General features: G+C 42.2%; 1 protein-coding gene across 5 annotated transcripts in view; it reads left to right on the top strand.

Annotated features, from left to right (window-relative positions):
- The window catches only part of ikbke (inhibitor of nuclear factor kappa B kinase subunit epsilon), a 61,328-nt gene that overhangs the window by 32,274 nt on the left and 12,916 nt on the right, over positions 1-16,138 (top strand). For 2 of the 5 annotated variants that reach the window (XM_063065451.1, XM_063065450.1), the window contains exons 12-19: positions 2,313-2,414; positions 4,953-5,016; positions 8,917-9,029; positions 9,573-9,620; positions 11,367-11,443; positions 12,426-12,465; positions 13,882-13,983; positions 15,045-15,141. In XM_063065451.1, coding sequence (XP_062921521.1) covers positions 2,313-2,414; positions 4,953-5,016; positions 8,917-9,029; positions 9,573-9,620; positions 11,367-11,443; positions 12,426-12,465; positions 13,882-13,983; positions 15,045-15,141 — 643 coding nt within the window. The remainder of the gene's footprint in view (positions 1-2,312; positions 2,415-4,952; positions 5,017-8,916; positions 9,030-9,572; positions 9,621-11,366; positions 11,444-12,425; positions 12,466-13,881; positions 13,984-15,044; positions 15,142-16,138) is intronic. The other 3 variants (XR_010020097.1, XM_063065452.1, XR_010020098.1) reach the window with 3 other exon arrangements.

Here is a 16,138-nt window from a genome sequence, read left to right as displayed (position 1 = left end):
ATTGTCATTGAGAGATATTTTAAGCTTCGGGAGGGAAGTGTGGAACTTGGGTTCATGGTAACTAAAGTCATATTGTCAGTGGTGGTGCTTGAATCCACTGGAGTTTAGAAGAATAAGGGGGAGAAATCTCTGAAACCTACCGACTATTTGAAGCTCTAGATAGTGGATGTGGAGAGGATGTATACAATAGTGGGAGAGTCCGAATAAAAGTTGCCCCTTTAGAACAGATATATTTGACAAGTACTTTAGCTGGAGATAGTGAATCAGTGGAACTCATTGCCATAGATGTCTGTAGAGGCCAAATGATTGAGTATATTTAAAGCAAAGTTTAATAGGTTCCTAATTAATGATGGTGTCAGAGGTTAGGGGAGGAGGAAGGGAAGTACTGCTGAGAAGGAAAATAAATTGGCCTCATTGAATGGTAAAGCAAGCTCGATGGACAGAATGCTCCAATTCTGCTCCGTGTCTTGTGGCCTTATGGTGGAACAATTAATGTCAAAGGTGGGCAAGAGACTATAATGGGTGGGGGGGTGGGGGGAGTGCAGAGATTTAGGGGCTGGAAGAGATTATGGAGATGGGAAGACCTGGGACCACAAACTGATTTATTAACAGAATGAAAATAGATCTCAAACAATGCTTCTGAGTGAATCTTTTGAATACTCCTGATGTGGACCTCAAAGGACTCTGGTATCTGGTCCAGAGTTGTAAGCCCAAATAGACACTCTACCTGTGCTGAGTTCACTATAATCGCCAGGATTATTGGAGCCAGGTGGCTGGCTAGAGAGGATGAAAGTTAATTAGGCTTCATGTGCTTACTGTGATCCATTGGTTTTGTATTTAAATATTCTTGGGTTTCTGGTGGGACAGTCACGTTTGTAGTGTCGCCATATTGATACTCGCCATCTAGTCTGGACACCACACATGGTATTAGATTAGATCACATAATTTAGCACTGTTCTTTAGACTCAGACTTAAGACATTGCACAATTCTGTCAGCCAAGGAACAGCAAAAAGATCTGAGACAGGAAGCGGAGCAAGATATTAAGGCTCCTTCCAGTGTCTGGTTGGAAAAATGAGAGAAGGCTGAAGTACTAGAGCCTAGGAATGAAGTCTGAGAAGTGTTTCTTTTGAGCTGTATACCTGAGTTAAGGTTTCTTGGTAATCTAGAACATTGCTTTAAATTAAGTTGTAGAAGAAAACCAACCTGAACCACTAAAGGGTTAATTCTAGGACTGATATCAGGAATTAGTCCATCAACTGAGATTACCACTGTATTTGGGGTGGGGGGGTGGTGGTGGGAGAGTCACATAGAGTTGTGGAGGCACAAATCTTAAAGTCATCTTGGAGACAATTGGATGTAATAACAAGGCTATAGAATATATTTGAACAGATGAGTAATAATTGGCCTAACTAAATGCCACCTTGTCTATGGCTGTCTTGTATCTCAATTCACTTGAATTGGATCATGAGTTGGATCATCATATATTTGTTGAAACTTATTGTAATATCCTATTGCAAGGTTCCTTAAAGTTGTAGCTGGGGTTGGTAATGGGAATAAGCTCCCACTACCTATTAGATTCTCCCAATGGCCTCTGACAATCAGTCCAGCTCCTAGCCTTCACCTGCGGTTCAGCTACTTAGCCTGGTTGAATTGTTTCTACTGCCAGGAGAAGAGGCAAATGTGGGTTACTGGTGCCTTAAAACCAGTTGCTTCGGCCAGATAGGGCTCATCAGCCGTGGTTGGCAGTACATCTAGGAGAAGGAATACTCTGATCTCAAAACTCTGCTGTACTGTGACTATAGCCATGGGGCAACCCAGAGCGTGGGGAGGGGAAGCAGGAACTGGAGTCCCTTCGGCAGTCCTACATTGGATTCAGTGCTGACGGGCAACTCCTGCGAAGTTGCTGGTGCTGAACTCTGTCAGTCTCTGCTGTTCCTTTGGATTTGTCAGCAGTGTGGAGAGGGGGAGCCTGTGCTACATAGGCAACAACTTGCCCTCCATATTGTACTGCCCTGACTTGCATGTACAAACGTTTGTACAACACGGACTGCTGGAACAGAACTTCCATGGTCAACCATGACCAACGGAAGCACTCACTGCAATAGCTTTATTATAACCACTTTAAAATTTTAGTCTTTGGAAAATTGTACAAGAGCTCAGGCTAGTTGACTTTGCTTTTTAATCTAGTTGCAAATGATAGACTAGTTCATTGATTTTTCAGGTTGATAGAATTTGAGAGGCCAACGCTGATGGGCAAACTAATTGGTAGCTGGATTGATTGACAGTCCTAATCGATTGATTGTTTTTCTAGTGCAATCTTGAAAGAGGACTGCAGAAAAACTATTCAGCAAGTTACAACTTTGAATCTGAAGTTGGATTCCTGCCAGAGCACCATGATGACCATGCAGAAGATGTGAGTACCAGTTGCTGCTTTCAGTTCCTTCCAGGGACTTGGGGAAAAGGCAAGTCCCATCAGGCAAAAGGTTGCTTCAAGAACAGAAGAAATGGGAGCAGGAGTCAGCCTTCTGACCTTTTGAGTCTGCTCTGCCATCCAATAAGATCATTGCTGATCTGGCCGTGGGCTCAGCTCTACTACTTGCCTTTTATCCCCATAATCCTAATTCCCCTGATGTGCAAAAAATCTATCTAACTGTCTTGGATATATTTATTGAGATAACCTTTTCTGTTTTCATGGCAGGGAATTCCAGATTTACTACTGTGGGTAAAAAGCAGTTCCTCCTAATCTCCATCCCAAATCTACTCCTCTTTCCCCCCCCCCCCACCGAATCTTGAAGCTATGTCCCTTAGTCTCACCTGCCAGTGGAAACCACTTTCCTGTCCCTATCACATCTATTGCATCCATAATTTTATATGCTTCTATTAGATCGTCCTCTCATTCTTCGGAATTCGAGCAAGTATAGGCTTCAGTAGCTAGGAATGTCGGTTTGAGGTTGAGATTAGATCAGCCCAAATCTTGACAATTGATGAAACAGGCTGAATGATCTACTGCTCTTCATGCATATGTATTTTATTCACTTTACCTCATCCTTCTAATTAGATGACATAAAAATAATGGAGTTGAACGTAATCATGTAACCGATTATCCATCAGCTAATCGATAGCAGATTTGGATGTGAAAGCTGGAAAGCTCCCAATGATGTGAGGCTTCTGGGAACACTAGTCCAAAGACATCTGCTCCTCCTCAGCCAAACTGTATTTGCCGCCTGCCTTGCTTCAAATTTTACATGCACACTTCTCCTAACTATTACTGCCCTCTTTTGCTACCTACCTAAAATAACAAGCGTACATCCACCACAGCCAGTACGCGTACCGGATTTTAACTTGTGCCTGATGCACTAAATGGTTTCCAGATCCCAGACATCTGGGTTATATTCTTGACTGTGGTCGAGGTTAGAATTTTAATAATGTTCCTGTCACCTTTTTTATGGAAAATATTGATAACTGGCTTCTCATATGTACTGTAGCTTAACCCCATAAATCCCATGTGGGCCACGTCATAAGACTAAATTTTACTGCCTTTGGACTGCTTTCTTCATGCCTGTCCTCTGCTACTGGTCATCTAGATTTACCTTTTTCTATAGACAATTAGACCATAAGACATAGGAGTAGAATTTGGCCATTCGGCCCATTGAGTCTGCTCTGCCATTCCATCATGGCTGATTTGTTATCCCTCTCAATCCCATTCTCCTATCTTCTCCCTGTTACCTGCTGACTAATCAAGAGCCTGTCAACCTCCACTTTAAATATCGGCAATGATTTGACCTCCAGAAATCTGTGGCAATAACTTTCACAGATTTACTACTCTCCAGCTCAAGAAATTCCTTCTCGTCCCTATTCTAAAGGGCAGTCCTGTACTCTGATGTTGTGCTATTTCTTGCAATGGCAACAACTCAGTAGAGTGAGGAATGGTGATGGGTAGAGATGGAGATTGTGGCAGAAGTCAACAAGTAAGCACATCCATGGTTCTCCTATTTATACATATTTTTTAAAAAAAACCTCTGACAGTGAATAAAGCCCTACTCAGTCTTTGCTGGCTCTGAAAACTTGGGGTGTCAAGGTAGTACACTGGTTAGCATGATGCTATTACAGCTCAGGGTGTTGGAGTTCAGTCCCGATACCTACAGAAAGGAGTTTGTAGGGTTCTCCCTGTGAACGGGTGCGTTTCCTCCTGACGCTCTAGTTTTCTCCCGCGTTCCAAAGACCTACCAGTCAGTAGGTTAATTGTCCGTGGCTAACCATCCTGTGATTAGGCTGGGGTAAAAATGTCTAGATCACTGGGTGGTGCGGCTTGTTAACGCAGCACAGGCCCTTCTTGGTCCAACTCTAAATAAATAAATAAAACTTTGCATTTTTGAATAACTGACATTTAAAAAATGATTAAGCACGAAATGCTGAATGCCATTGTTAAAAATTGGCATATCTCTTGAACACAAGCACTTAACAAACCAAGCTACAAATCTCATTTAACATGGGGACTTGCCTTGTTTATTCCCTTTCTTTCATGCATGCACATTCATTGTTAAAATCAATCTACCCTAGATTGTCCTACAACCGTGAAATGTGTTGAAAATTTTTAGAAGATAGTGCCTACATTCATCCTTCTGGCTGGATCCTATACAGTGATGCTAAAAGCAGTTTTTGAATCATGTCTTTACTTGAATCTGCATTCAGTAGAGCCAAGTTCTTCGAGGGGAATGGAGGAAAAAAATCTTTTCAGACCAGAATCAGATCAGAGGTTACCCAAGAGTAACCTGTGCTGCAGGCACTAATTCATTGTCCATTTTGCCTGTGCTGATTATAACTGCACTTTTTAAATTTTATGTCGGCTTGTTAACTGATTCCAGCTATGCTGATCATAATTTTCCTGTTTAAGAAACGAGGCAGATGTAGAAATAGATCAGAATATTAATTGTTAAAATCTTCCTCACAGATGTGGCCCACACTATCGAACAAATCCAGCTGAAGTTGGTGATGTCCATATTAAGCTGCAATCGGTAGGTTAATTGTTCATGTCTGGTGTTGATTGGTACTGAGCTTAGGACAGCAGGCATAGATTTCTCCTACACCTCAACTCTGGCACAGAAGGATATTGGAGCCTGTCGAGGTTTACTTGGCTGCTTGCTGTGCAGAACCTACTCTCTCCTTGGCTCTTTTCTTTGCAGCCCCCATAATGCCGTCAGCACCATCACCGAGGCTGCTGAACGAGCCTCCAGGTGGCTATAGATCAAGAGGTGTGACCCATGGACCAATGCTGCTGGGATACAAGGCAGGGCCTGATCAACTCTGCCTGGGTCGCCTGGTCGAGGGTATCTAATGTTGAAAGACCCAAAACTCCCAATGACCCCAGGTTGCATCACTGCTGTGTCCCAGCATATCCTAGGATGTATCTCAGTATCTGGATTTCTCCGTTCAGAACTAGTGTCACAAGATGTTTCCCTGAGCAAAAAAAAACTATTGCAGGACTAAACGGAAACTTTTTTAAATTAATTTTTTAACTTTGACAGCATCTTGATAGTCAAGGTTGCTATTGGGATATTGGGCTAAGGCACGTGACTAGAGTAAAGGTACGCTTAGTCAACCTTAAGTGACAGGATAGACTCTCGTTGTCCTTTTCCTAAGGTTAGAAGGGCGAGGGATATCTCACTGAAGGATCTAAAATATGAAGTTAGATAGGGGAGGTCAAAACACTAGTGTGGAATTTTTGGCTTTGCCCGTTTTGGGTGTTGTATTTGGCCTAAAGCAAACCTGTGATCATTAATGTGGTTTCCGGTTGTTTCAAAGGTTTAGAAGCCCACTGTTGTCGTGCAACAGTTGTTGACTGACCTCACACTTGCCATCTCGTTCAAGCCCAACCCATGGTAAAGGCTGCCATGGAGCTGGGAGAAAACCAGAGAAAGTAAATGTGAGGCAGAAATATCAACGAATAGTTGGGGGGAGGGGGGAACCAGACAGTGATGTAGGGCAAGTCCTAATAGTGTGATGTTGAGGAATGGGATGGGCTGCAGTGCAGTGCTGAAAGGGTCCTATGCACTGAGTACACTGGCACCTCAGTCTATGTCCATGTTTTTAGCCTGCAACCGCACAATACAACTTAAATCCCTGAGGGAGAGTTGAGGAAAATAAAAATACTTATTCATATTATCTAACTGAAGTACCCAAGTTGTAAGTCATGACTCTGCATCCAATTTTGGTGAGTAAATTGCAGACACAAAATAAACCAGCTTTGGGATAAATCATAGCAGTTCAGTTTCCTGATGGGAGGACTTGGTCAAAAATAGCTGTGACTGGTTCAGGTGTCGATTGTGCACAATAGTCTGGTAACTGCCCATAAATGGAGTTGAAATTAAAGATGAAGAGGAAGGAAAGCTTACCAATCAGAAGTTTGAAAAAAACATTGAGGTTTTTTTAAAAATCGGAAGACACAGGGAATGAGAGGATGAAGAAAAGTGCAGGGGGCGGTTCACGCTGTGATGTGCAACTGGATTACTGGGCCTGCAGCCCCCGATGATCCTGTGACTTCAGTCTGCAGCAGATGTCAGCATCCTTCCATCCGGCCGAGATGGGGTACCTAGCTGAATACTAAAGACCTGTGTGCATCAACTGGCTAGAGGGTTCACTGATAATTTTAACTTCTCGTTTCAGCAGTCTGAGGTACCTACCTGCTTCAGGCAGGCTTCAATTATACCGGTGCCTAAGAAGAATGTGGTAACCTACCTCAATTTGCCTAACAGCACAACAGGTCCACGCAGATACCATTTCCTTGACTCTTCACTCAACCCTGGAACATCTGTAAAGCAAAGATACATACATCAAGATGCTCTTTATTGACTACAGTGTGACATTCAATGCTATCGTCCTCTCTAAACTAATCAATAAGCCTCAAGACCATGGCCTCAATACCTCCTTGTGTAACTGGTTTCTCAATATCCTCACTTGCAGACTCCAGTCAGTTCAGATGGGCAACATCTCCATCAGCACAGGTGTATCTCAGTGCCATGTGCTTAGCCCCATTTTCTTGCTTTACACTTATGACTGAGGCTAAGCACAGCTCTAATGCCGTATCTAAGTTTACTGATGACACCACTGTCATTGGCTCAATTGAAGCTGGTGACAAATCATCAGATAGGATGGAGATTGAAAATTTGGCTGAGTGGTGCCACAACAACTTCCTCTTAATGACAGCAAGACCAAGGAGCTGATTATTGACTTCAGGAGGAGGAAACTGGAGGCCTGTGAGCCAGTCCTCATTGAAGGTCAGAGGTGGAGGAGTCAGCAACGTTAAATTCTTCAATGTTATTTCAGAGGACTGTCCTGGGCCTAACATGCAAGTACAATTACAAAGAAAGCACAGAATGCCTGTACTTTCTTGGGAGTTTGCAAAGACTTGGCATGACATCTAAAACCTTGACCAGCTTCTATAGGACGCAAACACAAGAAAACCTGCAGATGCTGGAATTTCAAACAACACACGCAAAAAATGCTGGTGAATGCAGCAGACCAGGCAGGATCTATAGGAAGAGGTACAGTCGACGTTTCGGGCCAAGACCCTTCGTCAGCACTAACTGAAAGAAGAGATAGTGAAAGATTTGAAAGTGGGAGTGGCCACATATTTTAATTCCACATCCCGTTTCCATTCTGATATGTCTATCCACGGCCTCCTCTACTGTCAAGATGAAGCTAGACTCAGGTTGGAGGAACAACACCTTATATTCTGTCTGGGTAGCCTCCAAACCTGATGGCATGAACATTGACTTCTCTAACTTCCGTTAATGCCCCACCTCCCCTTCGTACTCCATCCGTTATTTATTTATTATTATTAATTTTTCTTTCTCTCTGTCTCTCTCCTTGCCCATCCTCTAGGCTTCCCCCCCTCCCTTTCTTTCCAGTCCCATGATCCTCTCATATCCCTATTGCCAATCACCTGTCCAGCTCTTGGCTCCATCCCTCCCCCTCCTCTCTTCTCCTATCATTTCAGATCTCCCCCTCCCCCTCCCACTTTCAAATCTCTTACTATCTCTTCTTTCAGCTAGTCCTGATGAAGGGTCTCGGCCCGAAACATCGACTGTACCTCTTCCTAGAGATGCTGCCTGGCCTGCTGCGTTCACCAGCATTTCTTGCGTGTGAAGCTTCTATAGGAGTCTATATTGACTGGTTACTTCACAGCCTGTTATGGAAACACCGATGCCCTTGAATGGAAAATCCTCCAAAAAGTAGTGGATACGGCTCAGTCCATCATGGGTAAAGCCCTCCTTACCTCAGAGCACATCTAAACAGAGTGTTGTTGCAGGAAAGTAGCATCCATCATCATGGACTCCCACCACCAGGGTCATGCTCCCTTCTTGCAACTGCCATCAGGTAGACAGTACAGAAGCCTCAGGACTCTCACTACCAGGTTCAGGGTCAGTTATTACCCCTGAAACATTAGGCTTTTGAGCCAGGGGGGAGAATTTCACTTGCCCCATCACTGAACTGTTCCTCCACCCCCTGGACTCGCTTTCATGGACTCCTCTTGTTCTTGATATTTATTGCTTATTTATTATTATTTACTTTATTTGCAGAGTTTGTTGCCTTTTGCACACTGGATGTCCACCCTGTTGGTGTGGTTTTTCATTGATTCTATACACTTATTGGATTTATTGAATATGCCCATGAGAAAATGTTTATTTTGTACTTTGAACATTTGGGACGCTGTAGAGGGAGATCTTCTCAGTATCTAAGGCATTGTACTTGACCTGAAGTATTTGATGCATCTGTGTATCTGGGAATACTTGATGGAGCACAGCAGAGGTGCCTTTATTTTGAGTTTAAATTGTCCGCTGTACACTAGATAGCTGCGTAATACACTCTTCAGCAAGGGCAATATCTGATCTAAGTTTAAATGTCTTGTGTTGCAGACGATGGATTTCCTGGCAGGCATCTCCCAGAATGTTAAAAACAGTCAGAAGCAACTGGATCTGATAGCAGCGGAATGGTCCAACAGCAGTGACATCCATCACAAAGACAATACGTGAGCACAGTTTAACCTAAGGAGCTGGGCCCTAAAGGACGGCAGCAGTGATCAGTGCCATTCATCCCATCATATCTGTGCTAGCTTTATTGCTAGAGTAATCTACGTACAAGTATTCTACTCTCCCCATGACCCTGAGTTCTCCAATTTATATTTTTCCCTGTTGTTTTACCATTCCTGTGACAAAGCATTTCCAACTTCAATAATACTCTGTAAAGACATTGCTCATAATTTTCCCTTCACTCTGTGGTAACAATTTTAAATGAATGGCCCTTCAGTGCTATAATAGTAGTCCCTTGTTGCTCGCTCTCAAATTCCTTTAAGTCTCCATTTTGACTTCTGTGCTGTTGTTACTCATCATTCTTCAAGAATTCTCTTCATATGTTATGATGTGGAGCTTGCTTTCAAGGCCAGCATTTACTACCTGACCCTGATCGCTCTTTGGTCTGTTTTACGGCATAGTAATAACTCTTTAATCCAATGAGCCTGTGCTGCCCAATTACACCCATGTAATCTACTGACCCATATGTCTTTGGAATGTAGGACGAAACCAAAGCACCCGGAGCAAACCTACACGGTGACGGAGAACGTGTGAGTTCCTTACAGACAGTGCCAGCAATTGAACTTTGGTTGCTAGTACCGTGATAGCATTGTGCTAACCACTCCGCTACTCTGCTGCCCCATTATTAATGTGGAAAATCTGAACTGACTGCTTTGTGCTTTGACTGTCCTTTCAACAATGTAATGTGTGGGATTTATTCTTTGGTGTGAAATGTGGGAAATAGTTTGGGAATTCCAGTGGGATGAAGTGCAGCGGCTAAGTGGGACACATCTTCAATGTACAAAGTTATGGTGTGACAACTATGACTTCATATTCGGGTGTATAAGATGAAAAGGTTGATGTTAATTTTGGACACGAGTGAAAAATGGATAATACTCAATTCTGTTAACAATATTATTAATATACACCACTTTTATACAGACCTTCACTTTTTGAAGAAGATTCAAAAAAAAATGTCAAAGTCAAATCCTTGACATTTGCATGCTTTGTATTTAACTAGAGGTTACTGAGCAAATCTGTCTCAAATTCCTGTCCCAGTTCAAAGTTGAAAGTAAATTTATCATCAAAGTATGTACTGTATATGTCACCATATACTATCCCTCAGATTCATTTTCTTGCCGGCATTCACAGTAGTTACAAAGAAACACAAAACACAATAGAAGAGATGTAAAACTGCCCACAAGCAAAGACAAGCAATATGCAAAAGATGACAAATTGTGTAATACAAAAGAAAAAATAATAATAAATATTGAGAACATGAGTTGTAGACGCCTTGAAAGTGAGTCCATAGGTTGTGGAATCAGTTCGGTGTTAAGGTGAGTGAAGTTATACACGCTGGTTCATGAGCCTGATGGTTGAAAGGTAACAACTGGCTACAGTTGGATTGTAGGCCTCAGCTTCAGGAAGGGAGAGACTAGAATCTGGCAATATGACCTGAGGCTGCCATGACCCAATATGTGTGTTGGATTTGGCTTGAATCAGACTGGGCTGAGCACTGGTAAATAAATGCACTGATCATACATTTTTTACAAAGTTCTTTCCTACTTTTCTGCCTCCTGTCTTTTTGGAACTGCCACACAGGCTGAAAGCAATGGTCTGATCTGAGGGGGGAGCTACAAGCTCTCCAGCTCAATCAGGTTTGGAGTGGTTTGACTTAGGCTGGTTTGTAATTTTAGAACAGAACAGATGGTATGATGTCATCTTGTTTTCACTTATTGTGGTATGCTTGTAGGTTGAGATCAAATCCCAGTGACCTGTGTAAGGGGACCAGGCTCACCATGCCGTGTTGAATGAGCGTTATTGTTTAGTAGCTCCCACCCTCAACCCCTGAGGCCTTGTCTGCTGTCCAACACAAGGTTTTAAAAAAAAGATCCCAGGGTTTTTTCTGAAGAGTCTCTCCCAGGTGGAACTAACATAGCTTTAAAATTAAAAAATATTCTCTTCAATGCCTGTGGGACTTGTGCATGTTTCCTATATAAAATCATTGGCTCTAAAGTGCTGTCTTGTATCTGAAGTCATGAAATGAGCTATATAATTAAGAGCTCTTTCTTGTTTTAATTGAGTCTTTGCTCAAAGGTTGTCTTTGGTGTTGGTAAAGAATGAGACAGGGTCAGGATCTCTATCCAGGCTTGCTGCCTTAACCTTGACATGAGTGAGACCTGAATAGTGGCCATTAGATCACACCCCAGAATTGAGGAGAGAAGGAACCAAGGTGAAAAGGAAATGTCAGCCAATGAAGAATAATTAATGCCTTTTTCCTCTGATTTACTTTATAGAATCGGAAAAGTGGGAGTCTTACTTGAGAAAGTGTCCGCCATTCACCACCAGCTCAAAAAAGATCGAATGAGAATGAGTAAGGAAACTACTTCATGGTTTCATTGAAGAGCTCAGACTAGAAATGGTACATTTGGTCAGTAACGGCGAAGATCCACAAAGCCAAGGTTTGGCCTGACCCGACCCTGTAGCAATGCCTCATTGGAAGCAGTCTGCTTTGAATCTGAGGGGCATGGGGTTCATGTTCCATTCCGGAGCCTCAATCACATCTCGTGGCTCTATTCTCTATCACGAAAAAGTAATTATCTGGCCATTCTCTGCTGGCTGAGAGCTTGCTGTATCCAAATTATTCACTGTATTTCCACATTGCAGTAATGAATACATGTTAAATTTTTTCATTGGTTACAAATTGTCTTGGGATATCGAGGTTATGAATGCAATTAAACTTCCTTTTAATTATTACTCACTTGGATCTACATGCACGAGCACAAGGTCTATCCCTTTGTCCTGCATCTGAAGGCTTCAGCTCTTGCTGCTGTTGGTTGCAATTCCTTGATTTCATCCAAGTCTTTATTCCCAGTTGTCTGCAGTATAATGCGGGCTATTTGATAATGGAGAGTGTGATGTGCCAATATACAACGGGGCAACTGGTAGAGGCGCTGCCGCTCAGCTCCAGTAAACCCTTGTTTGACCCTGACATTTGATGCTGTCTAAAGTCTGCAGTTTCCCCATGTGACCGCATGGGTTTCCTCTAGGCGTTTCCACATCCCAAACGTTTATGGCTTGGTAGGATAATTGGGCACTGTAAATTGCTCCTAATGTGTGGTAGAATGTTGGAGAAGGGAGAGTTAATAGTAATATATTAGGTTAGAGTATGGCTACAGTAAAAACGATTGCTTGATGGCCAACACAAATTCAATGGGCCATCTGTTTGATTTGTGACGTACAGCATATCCATCTGGGAATCAATGCATGATCACAGTGGCAGACCAGCACAGTTACCCCTGCAAATGAGGAAAAGACTTGGCTTAAGGACTGAATGTTACCAATTTTCATTTCAGAGCTGCAGTATAATGATGAGCAGATCCATAAATTTGAGAAGTAAGTTTGGTTTATTTGTTTTACTCTACTTCAGTTCGTAAATGAAAGATTGCCCCGCAGTCTGAATGTCCAAGGCTCACAAGTATACCTGAGCACATTAAAACTGATTGCACATTTTGGAACTGAGAGATTACTGCACTGTCAGAAATACTGACCCACAAATGAGACGGCAAATAAGAGGTTACCCTGACAGCTTGACGCACATTAAGTACTGCAAAGTGTTTCTGGAAAGGCAAATTTTTCTGTTAAAGTAGAGAATGTGATCATTCATCTCAGCACTCAATGGCATCTTGCTGTGTGCAAAATTATTGCCAAATTTGTCGTCTTAACCTTGTGCTTTATTTTTCAATGCATACCAAAAGTTTTGGCAGTTTTGAGAGAAATGCAGAGAAGTGTTGTCTGAATGCAAACACCTTATTTTTCTGTCAAAGCCAAGGTTACCCATGGCAACCTTACTAATCAACTGAGCGGTGACATAAGGAACGCTTAGAAGTTCTTTGAACTTCACAGCACAGAAGGTGAACGCTCAACCCCTTTTGCCTGAGTCAGCCATGAAAAATGCTATCTGACTGGCTCCTGCACTATTTCCACATCTTCCTGCAATTTATTTTTTTCATATTATTCCAGTTAACTTCAGGAGTTATTATTAATCTTCTACTGGCCTCACTGAGTGCATTCCAGACTCCTCCATTCTCTCCTGAATTTTGGACAATGTTGAACCTTTCCCCTTTGGTTATTGTCTCTCCTGTCAATGGAAGTAGGTTGTTCCAATCCTGTCAGAAACTCTCATAATTCTTAACATGCTAAACCTCATTTCCTACCATTGTTCAACTTCTAGTCTTTAGTGCGGCTCCATTATGCTAAAGTTCCTCATCACTGGTATCCTGATCAATCTTCTCTGAGCTCTCCAAGATGAGGGGTTTCTTTCCCAAAGCCTTGACTTGTCTTGAAAGTGCTGCCCAGATTAGATACAATACTTCACTTGAAGGCTAACCAGTAACGTATAAATACAAGAGATTCTGCAGATGCTGAAGGTCCAGAGTAACACATAGAAAATGCTGAAAGATATCAGCAGGTCAGGGAACATCTAAGAGCAGGAATAAACAGTTGACGTTTTGGGTCTAGACACCTCATCAGGACAGACGAGTAATTTATAAAAATCCAGCTTTACTTCCTTGCATTACGTTGTGTTTCTTGTGGAGTCTACACTAGTAAAGGACAGATATTTTTAGATCAAATGAAGTGTCAAGATTATAATGTCCTGTGAAACCCAGCCCTTGTGTAACTTTTGTGTGTGTTTCAACTTGTCTTTCACACTTTCCAATGCTTTTGCTGTTTTGAACTTTCTGCCTGTGTGGGTATTGTCCACTTTAAGAACACAAGTTACTCTGTCATAATGTTTCCTTGATGTTTCAGAATCAGAATGGGAGTCCATGCCAAGAAGGTGCTGGTGTTGTTCAGAGACGATTGTGTACAGAAGTATCAGAAGCTGCTAACCTGTTTGAAGGACTGGATGAGGTACTTAACTAAAGCTAATAAGTCCACTGTCACTGAGGGCTGGTAAATTGTCACATGTACTGAGGTACAATGAAAAACTGCTTCGTATTTCATCTACACAGATCATTTCATCACCTCAGTACACTGAGGTACTGCAAGGGGAAAGCAAAAATAGTGCAAAGGATAGAAGTTAAAATTAGAGAGATTATGGAATGCAGATAGACAACAAAGTGCAAGGCCATGATGAGATAGATTAAGGTCAAGAGTCCATCTTGTCATACAAGAGGTCTATTAGCAGCAGGACAGAAACTGTTGTAGGCTTGGTGGTATGTGTTTTCAGGCTGACTAGTGTAGCCAGAGAAATCATGGAAGACCAATTGGACAAGGTGGTTGCACAGAATGAATGAAGGTTGGAAAGTGGGTGGGTCATCTGGGCAGGTAACTGAAAACTCGCTGAAATTGGAAAACCACGAGGCAGGTGGCTTGGGCTTGATTTTGGAATTGGTGATTAAGGACCATTTTCGACCACTTGTCTTGTGTTCAAGAGCTGACAGCTACACTGCAGCCTTGGAGTTGAGGCTAGGAACAGATTTTCACGAAGGGTCTAATAACAAAATACTGCAGTTGCTAGAAAACAACAACAGTGCTGTGAAAATGCTCACCAGGCCAGACACCTGAACTATTAATGTTGTGCTGAGTCCTGACCCACTGAGATCTTGCCTGTTGAGTATTTCCTGCATTTTAGATTGCTTTTTAAGCTGGTGCTGAGAACTGTTATGCTAACTGCTACACTAATGTGCCACCCTTGAAATACCCAATGATTCTTTAGAAGGGCACCAGGAGAAATGGTGGTATTCAGTCCATGAACACAATGGGTAATGTAAGGAGGGAAGGGGAATTAAGAATTGGGCCATTATACAATAGTATTTCCTGTGAAAACACTTCACGGCTCTCGATGGAAAAAGTCATTCACTGATTTGGCACTAAAGATAATTTGCGCACGCATTCTTGGGGACGTTTGCCATTCCTTTTCATTGAATCAATGTCTAGTCCAGATCTGAAACTACTATTATCTTTTACAGGATTGCCTGTGACATCAGGAAGCAACTGAGACCTCTTGGTGAACAATATGAGAACCTCAGTCAGGACCTGGAGAACTGTGAAGCTTATTTGAACAAGGTATGTCTTGCGACCCTGTTGAATGTACCAATTTACGAGTTTAAGGACACAAATGGTGATGGAAACTACAGAGCCATTTAGTGTGGACGCGACTTAATACTGACTTTAATTTTATCAGCGGTAGAAAAGACTGGAGTGTCACATTGTGGAAATTTGTAACAGTGATATGAAAAATATTTGGACTGTGATTCCCTGAAACTACAGCACTTACAAGCTCTCTGGGAACTTGATAATCAGTGACAACAAAAATCCCGCCAACCAATGAGATACAATCATAAAGGGAGCCAGTTAGTGATGAATTACTTATAGAAAGAAAGGAAAAGATTATTTAATTTGAGAGAAGAATAACTAGAAAAAAATTTGGAGATATAAAATATTCAGAGCCATGCAGACAAAATGTAGGAACTCAGCAGGTCAGGCAGCATCTATGGAAATTAAAAAATGGTTAACATTTTTTTGGACCAGGATCCTGAAGAAAGGTCGACAGTTTTTTCATTTCTGTACATGTTGCCTGAACTGAGTTCCTCCAGCAGTTTGTGTGTGTATATTCCTCTGAATTTGCAGCATCTGCAGAATTTCTGGTGTTTATAAAATATTCAACAGCTTTTAAAGAAGGGGACTTAAACCCTATTTAATTTTGGGCCAGTGGGATAGGCAGACAGCCTGTAACTATTACCATGTTAGTTGAAGGGCGCTATGCATTGCAGATGAGTTTCTGTGATGAACTTAATGGGGGAGTTATTATGCAAGTAGAGCAACCATAAAAATCTGAACTCAGTTCAGTAGAGCAGTGCAAATCATCAAGCAATTTGCAATATATAGAGCTTCCTCCTTGCTGCCTTGCTGGCCACTTTGACTGTTAATGAGGGCACCATTACATTCTGTAAAGATGAGTGGTTTACTGGTGGGGTGCTGCTGACTCCTACAAACCAGAAGGTTTCTGTTACATTCCTGGGCTCTGGTTGGCTTGATAAGGGTGATGATTAATTAGAACAGG

Source organism: Mobula hypostoma, chromosome 13 (assembly GCF_963921235.1).
Source record: "Mobula hypostoma chromosome 13, sMobHyp1.1, whole genome shotgun sequence".
Taxonomy (NCBI): Eukaryota; Metazoa; Chordata; class Chondrichthyes; order Myliobatiformes; family Myliobatidae; genus Mobula; species Mobula hypostoma.
This window is presented reverse-complemented; position numbering and strand designations above follow the sequence as displayed.